At 46.6% G+C, this 22,820-nt stretch overlaps 2 protein-coding genes across 3 annotated transcripts in view; both read left to right on the top strand.

The window, feature by feature from the left end:
- The first annotated feature begins 617 nt into the window (after positions 1 to 617).
- The window catches only part of LOC141072675 (ABC-type organic anion transporter ABCA8-like), a 189,320-nt gene continuing 167,117 nt past the window's right edge, over positions 618 to 22,820 (top strand). The window contains exons 1-2 of one of the 2 annotated variants that reach the window (XM_073559962.1): positions 618 to 874; positions 10,593 to 10,697. In XM_073559962.1, the coding sequence (XP_073416063.1) occupies positions 10,593 to 10,697 (105 nt within the window). In that variant the 5' untranslated portion in view covers positions 618 to 874. The remainder of the gene's footprint in view (positions 875 to 10,592; positions 10,698 to 22,820) is intronic. The other variant, XM_073559961.1, reaches the window with a different exon arrangement.
- Positions 1,910 to 7,540, top strand: LOC141072711 (uncharacterized). The gene is made up of 5 exons (XM_073559965.1): positions 1,910 to 4,906; positions 4,982 to 5,055; positions 5,180 to 5,375; positions 5,984 to 6,143; positions 6,254 to 7,540. Exons 3-5 carry the CDS (start codon positions 5,330 to 5,332, stop codon positions 7,293 to 7,295), a joined length of 1,248 nt encoding a protein of 415 aa, XP_073416066.1. The 5' UTR covers positions 1,910 to 4,906; positions 4,982 to 5,055; positions 5,180 to 5,329; the 3' UTR covers positions 7,296 to 7,540.

Below are 22,820 nucleotides of genomic sequence, written 5' to 3'. Positions count from 1 at the left end.
TTAGCATAATAAGTTCACCGGCGAGATGGCTCACAGACCGATTTGTCTGAACATAGCTCTAGTCCATGTCAGCAAACCTGAACCTGGGGTCAGCAGCTGCAGTACTGAGATCTGCCTAGGAGTGGTACCTGGCAGCTACCTGCAGCCTAGACTGTCTCCATCAGGAGCTCCAGTGAACACCTGGTAGCCGCTTAGCTACACCCTTTCCAAGGCAGGCCCGGTCCTGTGGCACAATTGGTCCACAAACCCACATGCGCCACTGTGGGCGTAACACTCCTTCTGCAGGTAATGTAAGAAGGGACTACACTTTCAGCTGCCAGAAGGAGGAGGAGACCAGCAGCAAGCAAAAATCATGAATGAGATTTTTTTTAATACTGGAAACACTGCAATTTATTATGAAACAGCTATCTTCTTCATTTCTAGACTTTTGGCATCAAATTCTTTCACAACATAACATTTGTCTCAACTCCCAATCAAGTTTTTATGAGAAATGCCACAGATTTTTCTCCTGCCAGCAGAGGACATTCTCATTATACAATGAAGCCTCTTGTCAGCAAGAACTTTGTCTCATTTCCTTTCTCTGAGTTACAGTGTATCGCCAGCGATGGTTTTAACAATCGGACAATCCCAAGACATATCACGTGATCTGACTTGTTTTCATTCTGAAGATGCAGTATAGACAGCTAGTGAGTACTCTACTACTCTGTAGGATTGGAAAGACACAGACTCAAAGATCTCTACCCCTCCCACCAACTCCAAAATCTTCAGAGCAACTGAAGACAGCATGAAGCTGAGAGACACCAAACTCTACTCTGAGAGCAGCTTGAATTTCTAAGTATTACTATCAGCCCTGCGACTGACAGCAGCATTCAGGGTAAGTCTGGGGTACTGACACAGTCCTGCTTCACACAGCACTTTAATAGTTAATGCACTAACATAGCAGATGGTTAGGCATTATAGAATAATTATGACTATAACTACATTGTAACCGTATACAAGTATCTAAAGACCGACCAATAATAGCTCAGGTAAATGAGCTGTCACTTTACAAAAAGTGTATATATATGATATACCAGTCCGCCATAACATGTATGCCACTGTCATTGCCAATCTGGTGACAATGGTGCCTACCAAGGGTGGTGAATATATTAGGAGCAATTGATCCCTCAGTTCTAGAAATTGATGGGGAAGTTTAAAGATCTGAGGGACTGTAGCTAATGTTAGCTACTTAAAGTTAAATTGTGATAGCTTGGCTCACAATTATCTAGTCAGAGAATCTTCAAAACACCAGGTCTTGTGGGGTATTCCTTGTATAAGGCAGGTCTTGTGGGGTGTTCCTGGTATATGGAAGGTCTTGTTGGGTGTTGCTGATATAAGGCAGGTCTTGTGGTGTGTACCTGGTATATGGAAGGTCTTGTGGGGTGTTCCTGGTATATGACAGGTCTTGTGGGGTGTTCCTGGTACATGGGGGGTCTTGTGGGGTGTTCCGGTATAAGGCAGGTATTGTGGGGTGTTCTTTGTACATGGCAGGTCTTGTGGGGTGTTCCCTTTATACGGCAGGTCTTGTGGAGTGTTCCCAGCATTTGGCAGGTCTTGTGGGGTGTTCCCGCTGTACAGCAGGTCTTGTGGGGTGTTCCTTGTACACTGCAGGTTTTGTGGGGTGTTCCCGGTATAAGGCAGGTCTTGTAGGGCGTTCCCGGTATACGGCAGGTTTTGTGGGGTGTTCCCGGTGTACGTCAGGTTTTGTGGGGTGTTCCTTGTACACTGCACATCTTGGGTGTTTACTGTATATGGCAGGTCTTGTGGGGTGTTCCTGATATACGGCATTTTTTGTGAGGTGTTCCTTGTATACGTTAGGTCTTGTGGGGTGTTCCCGATATACGGCAGGTTTTGTGGGGCGTTACCGGTCTATGGCGGGTATTGTGGGGTGTTTCTCATACACGGCGGGTCTTGTTGGGTGTTCCCAGCATACGGCAGGTCTTGTGAGGTGTTCCCAGTATACGGCAGGCCTTTTGGGGTGTTTCCAGTATTTGTCAGGTCTTGTGAGGTGTTCCCGGTACACGGCAGGTCTTGTGAGGTGTTCCCGGTACACGGCAGGTCTTGTGGGGTGTTCCTGGTGTATGTGTAAGAGGGTGAAGAAGAACAAGAGCCCAAAAGGGGGGTAACCTCCCCTGCTCCGTGTCCAGGACCAACTAGTCGGGCAGCAGAGTTACCGAGGGGAAGACTTTCTGGCTTGGACCGACTGCACCATGTGACTGTAGGGAGCAGAGAGGAAAGGGAAGGGGCGGTGGGCCAGAAAGTGTGCAGGCAGAGGGCGCGAAAGCAGAGCATGCCAGACAGAGCAGAGCACACCAGACACAGAGCAGAGCGCGCCAGACGGAGAGCAGGCTGCAACACCGTGCTCCCAGAGAGAGAGAACTCCCCGTCAGAGGACTGGGACTGTAGGACAAGATGTTGAGAGCGCTGTATGTGAGTACGTGGACTCGTTAGCCTCCATGACCAGAGGAGACTCCCCCTGACAGTGCAGAGACAGTGACCCAAGAGTGCAGTCCCGGTGACCGCAGTGACAAGCCGGAGCCTCTGAGTGTGGCAGAGAGACTTCCCAGTGTGTGCAATATCGCTCCTGTGGAAAGACAGTCGAGGTTTCATATAGAGACTCAGAGCAGGGGAGACTCAGGTCTGCAGTTTCTCCATCTCCTTGCTTTAACCCCTGAGGTTCCAACTTCATTCAAAGGAGAGACTACAGAGACTTCAAGCGCTGCTGTTGTCGGTACCAACGTGGGAGAAGGAAACCCTTCAATCAAGCTTTCCCCGGACTGATAAGTTATAATAATCCCAGTTTAACCGTTTCAACGCTGCATAACTGTTAAATAGCTTTCTTTAGTCTATTTTGCTGTTTTACTGTTTACTCTGTCACATTTAACCCCCCACTGCTCCTCCCTGCCTGGAGAGAAAAGTCCCTGTAAATAAACCTTTAACTCTTGGTCTGTCTCGGATCCATGGCGACATCCTCAGCACCTACAGTTTATTACATATGGCAGGTCTTGTGGAGTGTTCCTGGTATACGGTAGGTCTGGTGAGGTGTTCCTTGTATACGTTAGGTCTTGTGGGGTGTTTCCGGTGTATGGCAGGTTTTGTGGGGTGTTACCGGTCTATGGCATCTTGTGGGTTGTTCCTCGTACACGGCAGGTCTTGTTGGGTGTTCCCAGCATACAGCAGGTCTTGTGGGATGTTCCCAGTGTACGTCAGGTCATGTGGGGTGTTCCCGGTACACGGCAGGTCTTGTGGTGTGTTGCCGGTATAAGGCAAGTCTTGTGGGGTGTTCCTGGTATACGGCAGGTCTTGTGGGGTGTTCCTTGTACATGTCAGGTCTGGAGGGGTGTAGCCGGTATATGGCAAGTCTTGTGGGGTGTTCCTGTATACGGCAGGTCTTGTGTAGTGTTCCCGGTATCCAGCAGTTCTTGTGGGGTGTTCCCGGTATACAGCAGTTCTTGTGGGGTGTTCCCGGTATACGGCAGGTCTTGTGGGGTGTTCCCGGTGTACAGCAGGTCTTGTGGGGTGTTTCCGGTATACTGCAGGTCTTATGGGGTGGTCCTTGTACACGGCAGGTTTTCTGGGATGTTGTCAGTATAAGGCAGGTCTTGTGAGGTTTTCCTGTTATACTGCAGGTCTTGTGGGGTGTTCCTGGTATAAGGCAGGTGTTGTGAGGTGTTCCTTGTACACGCTAGGTCTTGTGGGGTGTTCCCAGTATACGGTAGGTCTTGTGGGGTGTTACCTGTCTATGGCAGGTCTTCTGGGATGTTCCTCGTACACGGCGGGTCTTGTGGGATGTTCTCAGCATACGGCAAGTCTTGGGGGTGTTCTCAGTATATGGCAGGTCTTGTGGGGTGTTCCTGGTATACTGTAGATCTTGTGGGGTGTTCCAGATATATCGCAGGTCTTGTGGGGTTTTCCCAGTATACAGCAGGTCTTGTGGGATGTTCTCGGTATATGGAAGGTCTGGTGAGGTAATTCCGGTATATGGCAGCTCTTGTGGGATATTCCCCGTATATGGTAGATCTTGTGCAGCGTTCCATTTCTATGCCAGGTCTTGTGGGTCCTGCTGTACGACAGGTCCTGTGGGGATTACCAGTATTTTGAGGTATTCTAGGGGTGTACATGATTATACAGCAGATCTTATGGGTGTTTGGGTTATTCTCGATATACAACAGTACTTGTGGAGTGTCCCTGGTATATGGCACATTTTACACCATGTGAACTGCCAGATGCGTCACTTAGGCTGGTTTCACATTTGCGTTTTTTTGCACTGCGTTTTTGCGCATACGTGCGCATGCGTTTTTTTCCCTATATTTAACATGGGTGCGCATACGTGCGCGTTGGCAGCGCACATATGCGTTTTTCGTGCTCTGCGTTTTTTTATGGTGTGCATCCTTGATTTCCAGACGCTACATGTTGCATTTTTTGGTCCGCCCAACTGCTTAAAAAAAACGCATGTGCACGTTTTGCGCAAAAAATGACCATTATGGTCTATGGGTGCGCATACGTGCGCATTGGCATGCGCATGTATGCGGTTTTTTGCCCATGCGTTTTTTTGGTGTCCACTGGTTAGACTAGTTATAAAAATCCCCACCTAAAAAAAACTTCATGCCTATATAAAAGGAGGTGTCTGCCAGCACTGTACCACAACTATAGAGACAGCCTGGAGAGCAGAAAGACTGCAAAAGAAGACCCCATTTTCAATTCCAGCATCAGCGTCAAGAATGTGAGTATTATTACATCTAAAAATGTATGCCTGTCCTTTTAAATTGTATATGTACTAATGCGCTGTATTATTTTTACATGCAGTATGTCTTCGGAATCTGAATATTCACCATCCCAGCAGGAACTGGCGCAAGCAGACCGTGAGGTGATTATTTTCGTGCGTTTGGTAAGTTTATCTGCTGCTTCTCAAAATCTCTAACGTTTGTTGGGTTTTTTTCAGAATCTTCAGCGGACGCGACTAGTGAGGGCGAACAGCATGAGCAGCCAAGCCAAGTCCCCGTGGTGATACGGAATGTAAGTATCAAATGATTTGTAATGTTCTTTATTTTTATCTTCTATATTTCCTCTTTTCTGGATCTTTTTTGTAACTTTTTATTCACACAAGATTCGAATATTCTAATGAATGTGTTTTGTCTAGGTTCCACAACGGGATGAAGACGTCTACCTGGATAATGAGCACCTTATCCGCCTGGTCCAGCAGCGTGCCCGGTTGTGGGACAGCCGTGACCGGCTGTACAAGAACAATGTGGTGACCCGGCGGCTATGGAAAGAGGTGGCCGCAGCGTTGATGGATGGCTGGGACAGTGCCACTGCATCCTCCAGAAAGGCGTTTAGTAAGTATTTCCCTGTTCTGTTATGCTGCAGTGACTATTGTCCTTGATGGCACTGTTGGGTTTCGTGCTAGATATATTCTAGCAGGAAACCCAACAGTGTCATCTGGCTCAACAGTGACTGCTTTGGGTATTGCATTGCTGTATTGTGCCGCAGTGACTATTGTCCTTGATGGCACTGTTGGGTTTCCTGCTAGATATATTCTAGCAGGAAACCCAACAGTGTCATCTGGCTCAACAGTGACTGCTTTGGGTATTGTATTGTGCCGCAGTGACTATTGTCCTTGATGGCACTGTTGGGTTTCATGCTAGATATATTCTAGCAGGAAACCCAACAGTGTCATCTGGCTCAGCAGTGACTGTTTTGGGTATTGTATTGCTGTATTGTGCCGCAGTGACTATTGTCCTTGATGGCACTGTTGGGTTTCGTGCTAGATATATTCTAGCAGGAAACCCAACAGTGTCATCAGGCTCAGCAGTGACTGCTTTGGGTTTTGTATTGCTGTATTGTGCCGCATTGACTCTTGTTCGTGATGGCACTGTTGGGTTTAGTGATAGCATATATCGTGCATCATACACAATTGTTAAATGTTTGTTTGTTTTTCCAACAGTGGACAAAGTCCCAACACGTTGGCGCTCGATCAAGGACCGCTTCAACAGTGATGTTCGTGCTGAGGGCCAGGTTCGCAGTGGTTCTGCGTCAAGGACAAGAACAAGATACCGGTACTATCAAGCGTTGCAGTTCCTAAGACCGGCCCTTGCTACCAGATCGTAAGCATTATAATTATTTGATTTTTATTTGTATTAATCTGTGTTTTTCTAATCCACAGCTGATGCTTCTTGTAAAGGCATGGTAGTAATGATTTTCCTTTCTTCCACAGCACCTGGAGCAGCACCCTGCAACCTGGCCCTGGAGCGGTCCTTCATCGGACGACATCGGACCGATCTCAGCCATCCGACAGCCTGGAAGCACCTTGCACGTCAGCAACACAAACAGCTGCTGACCAGGAAGCTGGTCAATCAGGTGTTCCCCTGTCCCAGGTGTCTGCCACTGGTTATGCGGACACTACTCGCCAGCGGCAGAGGGCCTTGGACAGGAATGTGTTGCCCGAGTTTATGCACTTGAGCGAGGCCTTTAATGCCAGCCTCAAGTCGCTGTCAAACAGAGTGGAAAGTGGTTTTTCACTCATGGAACGTGGTTTTAACCACATGGAACACCGCTTCCATTCTGTCGAACAGCGCCTTGACCGTCTGGAGGCTGACCTCAACAGACCAGCGCACCATTTTTTTAGTAAGATTGAAAAGGGCATGGCGGAACACCTTAGTCCTGAGCAACAGCTGAGTGTGCTGCAGGCCTGCAACAATGCTTTCTTGCAGGCTATGCAGCATAATCGGTACGGGCAGCAGTCAGTGGTGTCATTTCCAACTGTGCCACCATTGACTCGCTTCACCTCACTACCGACTTGTGCTGCCTACCACTGCACGGACACCTCTATTCAAAGCCAGGACACCCACCATTACACCACCACAAGTCTGAGTGCTGCTGGTCACTTCACCGACACCACCATGGCAAGCGCTGCTCCTGTCTGGAGCACCACCCCCATGCATGCTTGGAGCACAGCCACAGTAACCACTCCTCAAATGTGGAACAGCCCTGCCGCAAACACTACAACATGTACTAACCCTGCCACCACCACTCCGCAAACCTGGACCATCACTGCCACCACCAGTCCTCCTGCAAGGACGAGCACTGCCACCGCCACCACAGAGCATCAGCAGCAGCCACAACAGCAGCAGCCACAGCAGCAGCAGCAGCCACAGCAGCAGACGGGGGACCCACATTCCTTATTTGCCCCAAGTTCCAGGCGGCGCCAACAATCAAGGAGGGCATTGGGCCCAATAGGTCCAGGCAGGCCAGTTTAAGGAGACAAACTGTTAGGACCACTGTAGCTGAACCTCTGTCCTCTCCTAGTGTGTCTAGTTCCATTCCCATAACTGGACTCCCTTCCCCCACAAGTTTTGTTGCCCCTTCCCCTAGAACACCTTCATACGACTATAAGCTGTTCATCTTCACTGCACACCCCCAACTTGCAACCATCAGCCCCCAAACGCAGAAAAAAGTAAAGTTTTTTATAATTTTTTTGGTTAAAAATAAATTTAAATTTCTGGTTCACCATAACAAAGTTTGATTAATGTTTTTGGCGCCGCCTACACACACTGCACCGTACACACAATGCGCCTTAAACTTTGCAAGGTGTCATAAAAAGTGTTTTGAGGATTGGCTGTTTTTACCATCCTCATTTCACTTATTGTGATACTAGGCAAGGGGGATTATAGATATACCTTGTAATTAACAACATACTCTTATTACGTGTGTGTTGAATCTACTGATGGGTAAAATACACGTCATATGTTCAATACCCAGGCCTAGTATAATAACTAGAGTTGACCGACTAGTATCTGGTTTCATGAAACACAATTTTTTTCAAATGAAACTGGTCAAACTAGGGCAAAAAAAGTTGGAGTTTCGTTAGAAACCCTACCACAATGTTAGTTAATGTGAAATAAAAGTCGACATTGAGCGGATTACATTCATCCACTCAATGCAGACTTTTATTCCCTATTGACTTGCATTGGGGTCGGGTTTTGAACGGAACTCCAACTTTTTTTCCACTAGTCGGACCAGTTTCATTTGAAACTAATTTGGTTTCATGAAACCCGATCCTACCAAAGTTGCTCAACTCTAATCATAACTATTTATCAATCATGGCCTGGTTAATACACATATCATATTTAACCTGCAGCGTTGCTTACGTACCAATATATTTCACGCAGACTAGCGATGCTGCAGTTTAACTCATATGTGTATTTACCTGCCCAGATGTGAGAACATCATGATTTCACAGGTATATATGGGAAGTTTTTTATTTTATTGGAGTGTAAAAAATATAGTTCACTCGGTACAGGTATCAAAACAGGTTTTATATTAACATACACACATGAAAACATTTTTACACCATTTCATCTTGCCAGTGCACCCGTCCTACATCAGAGATAAAGTAGGCCGCAAGTTGGTCCCTCATTTGGCCAACTTCAACGGATGACCTGAGAAGGTGCTGAGTGAATTCAGGGAATGGGTTAGGAGCAGCATCATCGAGTTCAAAGGTTGGGTGCTCTTTAGCCATCACAAAATTATGTAGAACCACACAGGCCTTCACCACCTCATCCACTGTTTCAAGTTTAAGATTAATGGCTGTGCCGAGAATTCGCCATCTGGAGACAAGAATCCCAAAAGTACACTCTACAGTTCTTCTGGCCCTGGTCAGCCTGTAATTAAAGATTTTTTTGGTGTGGTCCAAATCACGGCTGGAGTAGGGTTTCAGTAGGTTTGTGCACATTTGAAAAGCCTCATCACCAACCATTACAAGGGGCAGTGGCGGAGCTTCAGTGTGGGTAAGAGGCCGTGGCATAGGGAAATTAAATTGGTTGTCATACAACCTCCGGCCCATGTCTGAGTTTTTAAAAGCCTGGGAGTCATTACCACGGCCAAATGCTCCAATGTCCACTGCTACAAACATACATCCGGCATCCGCAATCGCAATGAGTACTATTGAAAAGTACTTTTTGTAATTATAGTACTCAGATCCAGTTCTTTTGGGTTTGATGATCCGTATGTGTTTACCATCAACAGCTCCCAAACAGTTGGGGAAATTGCAGACTGTCCAGAATTTGTCAGCAATTTCCATCCACTTTTCAGCGGTGGGCAGGGGCATAAATTCTGGACAAAGAACGTTCCAGAGAGCCCGGCAGGTGTCCACAACAATTCCAGACAAGGTAGAGATTCCAATACGGTACTGGAAGTGTAGTGAAGATAGGGTCTCTCCAGTCGCCAGGAATCTGCGAAACAGAGAAAGAAGTAAAATTAATATTTCTGTATATGGTTTTTTAAAACTATAAAATAAAAAATTAGTACATTAACAAAAAATAATTAGCCCAGGTTTTGAATAGTACATGTAAAAAAAAAAAAAAAAAAAAATCAGACCCCACCCCTTGGTTTTTAAATATTACGTACCGTAATGTCACCAGGAGCCGTTCCTCAGGAGGAATCGCGCGACGGAGCTGTGTGTCCTGTCTCCGGATGGATTCTTGGACACAAGCAAGCAAATTCCTGAAGCTTTCTTGGGACATCCAGATATAATCTGTAAATTTCTCCGGGTTTGCCTGTAGCTCACTGTAGAGGGTGTGGTACGCCCCATGGCTCTCCCAGAGTTCAACAATCAGATGTATCCACAAACACCGCTGCTGCCGTCTTCGCTGTCTCTCTCTCTCTTCCTTTGTTCATGGCAAGCAACTGCATATGCCCTAGCCATCGCGATGTCCAAATCCAAGTTGAAGTGAAAACTCTTCCAGCTCAGATCCATATTGACACGAGAAAAATCAAGCAAATGTGAAGAATACTGTAGACAGGGTCTATATATTAACGTACCACACTGCCACTGACATCCCATTGGTCGTGTGTGTTGCAAGATTGTTATCTAGATTTTTTTTTTGGTGAGGACAAACAATGTCCAAAAAAACGCAAACGCACTGAAAACGCATACAAACGCTGCGTTTTTTTCGTGCATGCGCATAAAAATGCTTGAAAAAAACGCAGCATTTGTATGCGTTTGTGTGCGCAAAAAACGCACCACAAAAAAAAGGAAGTGTGAAAGTAGCCTTACCTAGGGAAGAGATTGCACCAGGTTGCACTATCTGAAGAGGACAAGTGGTGCTGTATTTAGTCTGTACAATGGTTATGTAGGTTGTACGTTTCATATCGACATGATACCAGAGCACAAAGTTTCCAATAGAACATAGGTGCTGCTGGAAACCTTGTGCCCTGGCATCATGTGGCTGAGACACGTGCCACGTATATAACCATTGTATTGACCAAGTCTCCCCCTTCATGGCAGAGAGATTCCCTAGTGACAAGTGTCCTTTTTTTAGGATCTGCAGTTTGTACAGAATTAATGCTTACATATCAGGGCCTGCGGCTGTGGATCTGTTGTGTGACAGCCCCTGTAAGGTGATAGAAATCGTGGAATATGTACTCTATGTATTATTCATATTAATTAGATCCGTTGTTTAACATGGGTTACTGTATTTATGAATATATGAGAGATCCTATGAAAAAAAATAGAACTCATTAATGTGTTTTTTTGCCTACCTTCTGTCTTCCAGATGACGGAGAGGACTGTGATGGATACCAGTCTTCTTCAACAAACCTTGGCCCTGCTTCTGAAGAATCTGCTTCTGAAATGGAGGAGGAAATGCTCCACTGTCTGGGTAAGCAAGTAATGTATCTCCCGAAGGTACTAACCACTAATGATAGCTGTCACAGTGCCCATAGGAAATCCTCAACGGTTTACAGTATGATACATATCAATGGGGTTTTACAAACACCACCTGCAAAAATCTCTGGGAATTAAGGGCAAATTTTCCATTCCTCCAATGCTGTGATTTGCGCAGGGTGAAATATGTCTCAAAATCAGCTTAGAGCTCATGCAGATTTTCATGATGATTATTCATTGCAGATTTGTTGCAGAAAATGTCGCCATGTATGGATGGTTCAAAAAGTTGTGATCAGTGAGTCCAGATTAGCGACCTCGGAGCCTAGCACATCTGAATGGGATGGACACACGCAGGATTTTCTGATGTGAAGTTACATGCAGAAAATCCGCTGCGTAATACATCATCTGCTAAATGGTTCACGTCTTAAGAAAGCTCATCTTTGGATTTGAAAGCTTCGGCATTGCAGTTTATCTTTGGATTTTCCCTGTGCAGTTCTACCGGAAATGTGCAGCATTCCCACAATGAGAACTGGGACATTTTACTTGCTTCCATATGTGTGATCTTGGCGCTTTGCAAATCTTGTTTTTCCAATCTCTGTGAATCTCTGGGGCTTGCAGATGTGCCTCATATATGATCTCATGTTACGGGAGTGGATTGGGGGTGGGGGGACAAACCATCATTCCCATATTCATCTGCAACAGTACAAGAGCACAATATGCATTTAAGTAGGATCAGTAAAAAATCAAGAGTCCCGTCACGTACCTCTGAACAGATTTGTGTCTGCAGCATGACTATGGATTTAGGCAAGCCTTGCTCAAATAAATGGAAAAGTTGCCACCACTTCTGCAACTCTTTTCTGGTAAATCACAAAAATGGAGTGTTGTCATAAACAGCCATATATTAACCCTTCCTGACATCTGCCGTACATGTGTGGTGGGTGTTGGGTGTTCGTATATGGAGCAGAATCAGGAATCTATACAGGCTGTGTTCTACAGACATCACGCTCCTGTTTAACCACGTACATGCCGCTGTCAGTATCAGACAGCGGCATTTAGGTGTTGTTATCTAAGACAGGGTCCATACCAATGCCAATGGATCCCCCAAATCCAGCGACACGATCGCACTGCGCTAGTAGGTTGCCTGCTGAAGGAACTGTCGCTGCCATCTTTGTACTCCTCTGAAGCACAGCTGGTGGCTTCATAGAAAATCTTAAATTTCACTTATTAAATCTGCAGCATATTGCAGAAGTTATCAAACAATTGCAGGTTCTGCAATCTTGTTCTTTTCTTTTTTACAGTCATCCATCTCCCTAAAAATTGCAACAAAAGCAATCAAAACATTGTATATAACCCATAATGGTATCGATAAAAACTATAGCTCGCCACGCTAAAGAGCAAGTTCTCTTACAGCTCAGTCGTTGTAGAAATTAAAAATGTATGGGTCTCTGAAAATGGCGACACAAAGTTTTATGTTTTTTTACGTTCTGAAGTCTTTTAACCAGTAAAATAAAAATAAACTGAGCAAGTATGTTATCACAATAATAGTACTTGTTCTGCCCTCTGAATATAGGGCGAATATATTTGCATTATGTGCTGAATTAGTTAGCACCATATAGTGGTGGCTGAATTTATAGCTGTGTCTTAAATAGCTTTACAGCCTGTGTCTTTAACAGAGTGATGCATTGTGGGATTGAAGCAATGTATTCTGGGATGAGGGAGATGTCATTTTCTTTTGTGTATTTCTTAGGATGCACGTTGTTTATTTGTCCTCCTGTAACTCCCCAACTTGAGTTCGTTTTCCGAGTAAAGCTTATCTGGTAAGATTAATGTTTTTTCTTGCAATGCAGTGGTACAGATATGTTATTAGCTGTATAACAGTCAGTGCTCAGTAGATGTAATTAGACATCTGTGTGTTTCTATGTAAAGTTTGTGTCACAGGAGGCGTGTCCTAGCCGGCGATGTGAGCGGACATGCAGGGGAGACCTCCCGCCAGAAATAGTAACATTAATCCTGCATAGCCACACGAAAAATACCGGTTTTAAGTTGCGGTGAACGGCTGAAGGGTCTGGGCAGGGGTGGGCACTGAACTGTGCCTTTGAAGAGCAGTGATGACGCGGAGGAGACAGCGGGATGCGGGCGAGGGCAGCTGCATCCAAGATGGCGCGGCCGCCAGGGAGGAGGCGGCCAAAGCAAACACTGAATGCCAGCGGCGCATGGTGCCGCCACTAAGCTGAAGAAATTTGCCAGGAGAGAGGAAGCAGAAGAAGCGGCTGAGAGTGCTGGGGCTGAGTCAGACCCTGTAGAGGAGGAGGAAGAGCTGTCTGAGGGGGAAACAAGCCACAGGACGGGGCAGGAGCAGGTAACAAGGAGGCTGCAGCTGTAGCAGAGTGTATCTTTTGAGAATCCACCGGTAAGTAAAAGTAACAATAATAAGAGAGCTTCCCTCCCACCAATACAGCAAACATATAACTTCCCACTGTCGCCATCTGCTGTCAGGCTACTGTAAAGTCCTCCTTTATATAAACTATAAGTCAATTTCTGTTGCATATGCCAACACCCTTTCTCAACAGTAAGGACTTATTCAGTCAAACCCAACTTTTTATTAGTCTATGGTGTTTATCAGCATTCAACGCCTCCGTGAAGATGTCTGCTGTAATTTCTTCAGTAGGATAATCCTTCAGGAAACGATACTTCACATTTCCCAAGTCTTTGATTTCAAAATGTTGCTTCAGGATTTTTAGAATGTTTTCTTTATCCCTTTCTTGTTCAGAACAAATCAAAATGTTGTCTACATATATGAGTACATAAATCCATCTATTCATCAGCCTTTTTGTGTACAAGCATGGATCAGCTTTGCTTCTTTGAAAATTTTCATTTGTAAGTACTTCCGTGATTTTGTCATTCCACGCTTTAGCTGCTTACTTTAACCCATATATGCTTTTCAGAAGTTTGCAAACTTTGTTTGGGTTTCTTTCATCTTTGAATCCTGGAGGTTGTTCCATGTAAATGTCTTCTGTTATATCTCCATTCAAAAATGCTGTCTTTACATTAAGATTGTTACGCCCACAGGGCATGAAGGTGTATAGTGGACTCACTGGACCACTGATGGTGCAGTGGTAGCTGTATACCCGATACACAAGAGACAGGAGAATGAGCTTCCAAAAACCAAGGATGTTTATTAAATGAAGCAAACAAACGGAAAAGGTGCCTGAGGGAAGAACCCTCTGGACCACGACACAGAACCACATAGTGGAGCACCGGGCAAGGTGTACCCCTATACAGGGGCTCCCCCGTCGCAACACCAAGTGACCTTAATGCCGCGATACCCGGACCAGAGGGACGACCCATACAGAAAGAAAGAGGAGGTGGCAGAAATCCTGGAAGGTCTGTGTGAACTTCTAGCCGGCAATGGTAACTGGCTGATTCCAAGATGAGAGCCTTGGTCAGTCTGGGGTAGAAACCAAAGTGTCCAGAAGGATCCAGGAGAGGGTACTGCCAGCAGAAGATTCTGAGGAGACAGAGAGATTAGGATATTGCAACAGCCTTCAGTATGCAGAGCAAAGCAGAGTGTGGCCTGAGTGGAAGGCAGAGATCCCACAGAATGAACACGTTGTTCAGGCACCTCCCTCAAAAGGAGGATGCCTTTTATGCACAGAGCATCATAGCCCTAATAGAGAACAGGTGCCCTGCTGTTTTAAGTATGTGCAGGAATCGGGGCACGTCTCCTAAGAGCATTATCAGGAGACCTGCCAAGAGCATGCAGGTTCTTAGCAGAGAAAGGGGCCGCTGATTGTCTGGAGCCACGGACAGGGTGAGTAGTACCAGTGGAGCTGTGAGATAGGCGCTGGTCTCCCTGAGCAGCAGAGACCGGGCCAGCAGCTGAGGGCATGACAGTACCCTCCCCCTTACGCCCCCCCTTCTTCAAACCTGCCAGGAACTTTCTAAGAAGAACCGGGGCATTAATGTTCTCCTCAGGCTCCCAGGATCTCTCCTCAGGACCGTATCCCTTCCAGTTAACCAGAAAGAGCGACCTGCCCCCTCTTCTCTTCATGTCCAGGATGTCCTTCACTTCATAGACATCCTTGGAACTGACAGGAGAAGGAAATTTACCTGGATCCTGGGTGAAGTGACTGAGAACAACTGGCTTCAGCAGGGAGACATGGAAGGAGTTATGGATCCTTAAGGAGGCTGGCAACTTCAAACGATAGCACACATCGTTGATCCAATGGAGCACTTCAAAGGGACCGATGAAACGAGGAGCCAGTTTCTAAGAAGGGACCTTAAGACGGATGTGCCTGGAAGACAGCCATACCTTATCTCCGGGTTGGTAAGGTGGCGGATCCAGACGTCTCTTATCCGCATGCTCCTTGGTTCAAACCGATGCCTGCTCCAGTGAGGTCCTGGTCTCTGTCCAGACCTTTGAGAAGTCCTTTGCCAGGGACACAGCTGCAGGATTGCCGGAAGCAAGAGGCAGTGGAGTCGGGATCCTAGGATGCTGTCCATAAACAATGAAAAACGGTGAATTAGAGGAGGACTCACCGACATGATTGTTGTATGAAAACACTGCCCACGGCAGCAGGTTGGCCCAGTCGCTGTGGTGACCATTCACAAAGTGTCACAGATAGTTTGTGAGGACTTGATTCACTCTCTCCACTTGGCCGTTAGATTGTGGGTGATAATAATAATAATAATAAATTTTATTTTTATAGCGCCGACATATTCCGCAGCACTTTACATTTCAGAGGGGATTTGTACAGACAATAGACATTACAGCATAACAATAATCACATACAGTAGATTATAACAAATACCAAGAGGAGTGAGGGCCCTGCTCGCAAGCTTACAGTCTATGAGGAAAGAGGTAGACACGAAAGGTGGGTGGTAACAGTTGCCCTGATTGTATGGACCAGCCATAATGTTAAGTGTGTAACAGTACAGACACAGAGGGCTAATGGATGCATAAAGCATGTGGGAACATGATGCTGGGAACCTGGTTATGGTAAAACTTTTGGCTCTGCCACACAGGGATAGGTTAGGTTAATGTGTTGAGGCGATAGGCCAGTCTGAATAAATGCGTTTTCAGGACACGCTTAAAATTGTGGGGATTGGGGACTAATCGTATTGACCTGGGAAGTGCATTCCAAAGAATTGGCGCGGCACGTGTAAAGTCTTGGAGACGGGAGTGGGAGGTTCTGACTATTGAGGATACTAACCTCAGGTCATCAGCAGAACGGAGGGCGCGGGTAGGGTGGTATACTGAAACAAGGGAGGAGATGTAGGGTGGTGCTGAGCCATGGAGGGCTTTGTGGGTGAGGGTAATAAGTTTATACTGAATTCTGGAGTGGATGGGTAGCCAGTGTAATGACTGGCACAAGGTAGAGGCATCGGTGTAACGATTGGTGAGGAATATGATCCTGGCTGCAGCATTCAAGACAGATTGGAGAGGGGAGAGTTTTGTAAGAGGGAGACCGATTAGAAGAGAGTTACAATAGTCGAGACGAGAATGAATAAGAGAAACAGTAAGAGTTTTTGCAGAGTCAAAAGTAAGAAAAGGTCGAATTCTAGAAATGTTTTTGAGGTGCAGATGACAAGAGCGAGCCAGTGATCGAATGTGGGGGGCAAAGGAAAGCTCGGAATCAAGTATGACCCCAAGACAGCGGGCATGTTGCTGGGGAGTAATAGTGGAACCACAGACGGAAATGGCAATGTCGGGTGTAGGTACATTAGTAGCGGGAGGAAACACAAGGAGTTCAGTCTTTGACAGGTTCAGTTTCAGATATAGTGAGGACATGATATTAGACACAGCGTTTAGACAATCGCCAGTGTTTTCTAGAAAGGCTGGCGTGATGTCAGGAGAAGAAGCGTATAATTGGGTGTCATCAGCATAGAGATGGTAATGGAAACCAAATCTACTGATTGTTTGACCAATAGGGGCAGTGTACAAGGAGAAGAGGAGGGGGCCTAGAACCGATCCTTGAGGAACCCCAACAGTAAGGGGAAGGTGAGAGGAGGAGGAACCGGCAAAAGAAACAGTAAAGGAGCGGTCGGAGAGATAGGAGGAGAACCAGGAGAGAACGGTGTCCTTGAGGCCAATGGAATGGAGCATAGTGAGGAGGAGCTGATGATCCACAGTGTCGAATGCTGCAGAGAGATCCAAGAGAATTAGCATGGAGTAATGACCATTTGATTTAGCTGTTAGCAGATCATTAGAGACTTTAGTGAGGGCAGTTTCAGTGGAGTGTAAAGAGCGGAAACCGGATTGGAGAGGGTCGAGAACAGAGTTTTCTAAGAGATAGCGGATAAGACGGGAGTGGACCAGGCGTTCCAGGAGTTTAGAGATGAAGGGAAGATTAGAGACAGGTCTATAGTTAGCGGCACAGTTTTGGTCGAGGGATGGTTTTTTAAGTAGTGGATGTATGATGGCATGCTTAAATGAGGAGGGAAAAATACCAGAAGAGAGAGAGAGGTTAAATATTTTAGTTAGGTGAGGGGTGACAGCAGGGGAAAGGGACTGGAGGAGATGTGACGGAAATGGGTCACTGGTGCAAGTAGTTGGGCGAGAAGATGCAAGGAGCCAGCTTACTTCTTCTTCTGTGACTGGTTCAAAATCAGAGAGTGAGTTAGATGCAGTGGGGGAGGGAGGACAGTGCATGGTATGAGGGGATTTGGAGATAATTTCCTGTCGGATCTGGTCAATTTTTTCTTTGAAGTAATTGGCCAGATCGTCAGCTCGGAGCTCCGTGGTTGGGGCCTGTACTCTTGGATTGAGTAGAGAATGAAAAGTGTCAAAGAGACGTTTCGGGTTATTGGACAGTGAGATGATGAGGGTGTTGAAATAGGTTTGTTTGGAGAGGTGAAGGGCAGTGTTGTATGTTCTAAGCATAAACTTAAAATGGATGAAATCTTCGTGTAGATTGGATTTTCTCCACAGACGTTCGGCGCACCTGGAGCACCGCTGCAGGAAACGTGTTTGCACCGTGTGCCAGGGTTGTCGCCGTCTGCGTTGTGGTGTTCTATTTATAGGGGGTGCAAATTCATCCAGGGCAGTTTGAAGTGTTTCATTGTAATGCTTCAATTATAGGTGATAGGCCGATGATAGGCCGGTGATAGGCCGAGGAGAAGTCCAGAGTGACATCCAACAACTTACAGAGGGACCGCCAGAAGCGGGAAATGAACTGAACTCCCCTGTCAGAGACAATGTGGAGTGGAAGTCCGTGAAGCCAAAGGACATGCTGAATGAAGAGCTCTGCGAGTTTAGGAGCGGAAGGAAGACCGGAGAGCAGAGTGAAGTGTCCCATCTTGGAGAACCGGTCAACAACAACCCAGATTACTCTACAACCAGATGATGCTGGCAGATCCGTGATGAAGTCCATGGCAATGTGTTGCCAGGGAGCAGACGGAATTGGGAGCGGAAGGAGGTGACCGGCTGGCAGTTTCTTGGGTGTTTTATTACGAGCACAGGCGGGAGAGCCTGCAACGAAGTCCAGAACATATTGGCGCAAGGTGGATCACCAGTAGTGTCGAGATATTAGTTGTAACATCTTCATTTGACCGGTGTGTCCGGCCAGCTTAGAAGAATGACCCCAGCGTAGAACCCCCCACTTGTCTCTTTCAGTTACGAGAGTCTTACCGGGCGGGATCTACGACAGACTGACTGGAGCCACCGTGATCATCTTGGATGGTTCAATGATATGCTGAGGCTCCTCTTCAAGGTTGTCTGACAGAAATAACCTGGAAAGCACATCGGCTTTGATATTCTTCTCTGCAGGACGAAAATGGAGAGAGAAACTGAAACGAGCAAAAAATAAAGACTAACGAGCCTGGCGAGGGTTGAGTCTTTGAGCTGACTGGAGGTATGACAGGTTTTTATGATCTGTGTAAATGATGACTGGATGAACTGCGCCTTCAAGCAGATATTGCCACTCTTCTAAGGCTAACTTAATTGCTAGTAACTCTCTATCCCCAATTGAGTAGTTACGTTCGCAGGACGAGAATGCCTTGGAAAAGAATCCACAGGTCACCATCTTATCGGTAGACAGTTTCTGTGTGAGGACCGCTCCGGCTCCAGATGACGAAGCGTCCACTTCCAGGAAAAACTGCTTGTTGATCATTGGTCTGTGAAGAGCCGGGGCAGTAGAAAAAGCTTGTTTAAGGGAAGTAAAAGCCAACTCGGCCTCAGGAGTCCAATCCCTTGGTTTGGCACCTTTACAAGTCAAAGTGGTGAGTGGTCTTACCAGGGAGGAGAAGTGAGGGATAAATTGCCGATAGTAATTGGCGAATCCCAGGAACCGCTGTATGGTCTTGATTCCCTCAAGTCGGGGCCACTTAAGCACGGCGGAGACCTTCTCTGGATCCATCTCGAGACCTGTATCAGAAATGATAAAGCCAAGAAAGGGTAAAGATCTCTGTTCAAACAGACATTTCTCAAACTTCGCGTAGAGGCGATTCTCTCAATCGTTGGAGAACGAGACGAACATTCCTCCTGTGAGATGGTAAGTCGGGAGAAAATACCAGGATGTCATCCAGATACACTACCACACAAACATAGAGCAGGTCACGGAATACGTCATTGACAAACTCCTGGAAGACAGCAGGCGCATTGCTTAATCCGAAGGGCATCACCCGGTATTAGTAGTGACCATCTCACGTGTTGAAGGCGGTTTTCCACTCGTCCCCAGATCGTATCCTGATGAGGTTATAAGCCCCACGGAGATCCAACTTGGTAAAAATTCTGGAACCTCGAAGACAATCAAAAAGCTCTGGAATTAAGGGAAGAGGGTATCTGTTCTTTACAGTTATTTAATTGAGACCACGGTAGTCTATACACGGACGAAGAGATCCATCTTTCTTCTTGACAAAGAAGAATCCAGCTCCAACCGGAGAGGAGGACTTCTGGATAAACCCTCGAGCCAAATTCTCCTTGATGTAATCAGACATGGCTTGAGTTTCAGTGGAGAAAGAGGGTAGATCCTACCTCGAGGCGGAGTGGATCCGGGGATTAGGTCGATGGGACAATCATAAGGCCTGTGAGGGGGAAGAGTTTCGGCCTCCTTCTTGTCAAATACATCTGCGAAGGACCAGTAGGCAGCGGGTAATCCGGGTAAGGCTGCAGGAGGACGCGGGGTTGAACTAGGCCGTACGCTTATGAGGCAGTGATCATGACAGGACTGACCCCATCGAAGGGCATCTCCCGACTGCCAATCCAGGACGGGTTCATGATGGCGCAGCCACGGAAGACCTAGTAGAAATGGTGGAGAAAGATTCAGTAACACAAAGAAGGCAATTCTTTCCTTGTGGAGTGCTCCGATTTGAAGCTCCACCTCTTCGGTGTTACCAAGAATGTGATCTTTCAGGGGTCTTCCGTCTATGGAGATGATGTGCCGGGACTGCTGCAGAGGAGTGATAGGAATCCCGAACCGCCTTTCCGCTGCTTGCTGGATGAAGTTTCCACCAGACCCGGAGTCCAGATAGGCCGTCTCCGAGAACCGCACCTTTCCGAAGATCACCTGTATGGATATAGTTAGTGGAGGGGCGGAATCATTCTCACCTAGGGAGGCCTCTCTTACCTGTCCCAGGCAGAAGAGTTTCTCCGGCCTCTCCATGCCACTACATAGACTGGGAGCAGGGCGTCCATCATAATGATGCGGATTCCTTTCGGACCTTTTCTCTTGCCTATTCCTCTCCACCTTAACGCGATCAAGTCCCATGAGTTCTTTCTTAGAGACCGAAGCAGGACAAGGCGGAAACCGAGGTTTCGGTGAAGAAGATGCAGGACGAGGAAATCGCTTCTCGAGAATTCTATCTCTGGAGCGTTCCTGGAGACGCAGGTCAATTCGAATGGCGAGGGATATGAGATCCTCCAGGGTCACAGGTAGGTCCCTGACTGCCAATTCATCTTTGATTCTTCCAGATAATCCTAGCCGGAAGGCTCCGACCAAAGGCTCATTGGTCCACTGGAGCTCCGAAGCCAGGGTACGGAAATGGATGTCATACTGACCGACAGAGAGAGAGCCCTGTTGCAAATTGAAGAGAGACTCAATGGCAGATGTAGCACGACCAGGCTCATCGAAAATCTTGTGGAAGGTGTCCAGGAATACCTGCAGATCTGACACAATGGGATCATTCCGCTCCATTATGGGGTTGAACCAGGCTAAAGCCTCTCCCTCCAGGTGAGAGGCAAGGAAAACCACCTTGGCCATGTCAGTCGGATAATGCTGAGGCAAAAAACAAAAATGCAACAAGCATTGGTTGAGAAATCCTCTGCACAACTTGGGGTCACCATTGTAACGAGGATGCTTGCAGAGATGAGGACTGGGTCCTGTAGTGGGCACAACAATAGGATGCGGTACCTTAGTTAACTGGTCCTCCACAGAGGTCATATAGTCTAACAAGCGAGTCTGCATCTCCAGTTGGTGAGTGAATTCCAGATGGAGCTCTGCTAGCTGGGTCATGTTGGTGGGCTCGGCAGCCTGTAGAGTAGTCAGGTGGGTATCCAAGGTTTGCATAAAGGCCACTCGCTGATCCTGACTCTGTCAAAGCGCAGCCAGCTCTCTTTCAGCTGTGTATCAGGTATCAGCGGAGTCCATGGCCTGAACAAACTGTTATGCCCACAGGGCGTGAAGGTGTATAGTGGACTCACTGGACCACTGATGGTGCAGTGGCAGCTGTATACCCGATACACAAGAGACAGGAGAATGAGCTTCCAAAAACCAAAGATGTTTATTAAATGAAGCAAACTAACGGAAAAGGTGCCTGAGGGAAGAACCCTCTGGACCACGACACAGAACCACGTAGTGGAGCACCGGGCAAGGTGTACCCCTATACAGGGGCTCCCCCGTCGCAACACCAAGTGACCTTAAAGCCGCGATACCCGGACCAGGGGGACGACCCATACAGACCGAAAGAGGAGGTGGCAGGAATCCTGGAAGGTCTGTGTGAACTTCTAGCCGGCAATGATAACTGGCTGATTCCAAGATGAGAGCCTTGGTCAGTCTGGGGTAGAAACCAAAGTGTCCAGAAGGATCCAGGAGAGGGTACTGCCAGCAGAAGATTCTGAGGAGACAGAGAGATTAGGATATTGCAACAGCCTTCAGTATGCAGAGCAAAGCAGAGTGTGGCCTGAGTGGAAGGCAGAGATCCCACAGAATGAACACGTTGTTCAGGCACCTCCCGCAAAAGGATGCCTTTTATGCACAGAGCATCATAGCCCTAATAGAGAACAGGTGCCCTGCTGTTTTAAGTATGTGCAAGAAGTGGGGCGCATCTCCTAAGAGCATTACCAGGAGACCTGCCAAGAGCATGCAGGTTCTTAGCAGAGAAAGGGGGCGCTGATTGTCTGGAGCCACGGACAAGGTGAATAGTACCAGTGGATCTGTGAGATAGGAGTCGGTCTCCTTGAGCAGCAGAGACTGGGCCTGCAGCTGAGGGCATGACAGAGATGTATCAGTTCCATCTGTTTCATTGCTGCAACTGTAAGAAAAGTTCTTATTGTAGTATGTATCCCTTGCAATTTTCACTATATCCAACAAATATTCCCTCCATGGATCTGTTTTGAAGTTTGGAACGTTTTTCTGTTGGAATGAATATGAAAACTACATCCAAAAACTTTTAAATGATTGACACTTGGTTTCATACCTTACCACAGTTCATATCGAGTTTTCTTCAGTTTTCTGGAAAAAAGTCTGTTCTGTAGATATGTAGCTGTCATTGCTGCCTCACCCCAATATTTCTCTGGTAGTTTGGAATCTGTCAGCATACATCTCATCATTTCTGTCAGAGTTCAGTTTTTCCTTTCTGCTACTCCATTTTGTTCAGGTGGGTATGGAACAGTTTTTTGATGTTCTATACCATTTTGTCTTAAGTAGTTTTCTATTTCGTGACCTGTAAATTCACCTCCATTATCACTTCTGATAACAACTGGCTTCTTTTGAAATTTGTTACGTTAATTGAGCAATCTGATGTCTTTAGATCTTTTGTCAATTTTTTTCTTTGTAGTTCCCTTATGCTGTCAGGGTGTCTTTCTTCTAGACGTCTATGCCACACATGAATACAGTTCTTGTGATCATGTGTACATACCTTCATCTGTTCCTTTGGTGTGTGAAGATGATATAATTGTTCA

Source organism: Dendrobates tinctorius, unplaced genomic scaffold (genome assembly GCF_039654945.1).
Source record: "Dendrobates tinctorius isolate UK_male_01 unplaced genomic scaffold, ASM3965494v1 ptg000014l, whole genome shotgun sequence".
Classification (NCBI taxonomy): Eukaryota; Metazoa; Chordata; class Amphibia; order Anura; family Dendrobatidae; genus Dendrobates; species Dendrobates tinctorius.
The sequence above is the reverse complement of the archived record's forward strand: the minus strand, read 5'-3'. Positions and strand labels throughout refer to the sequence as shown.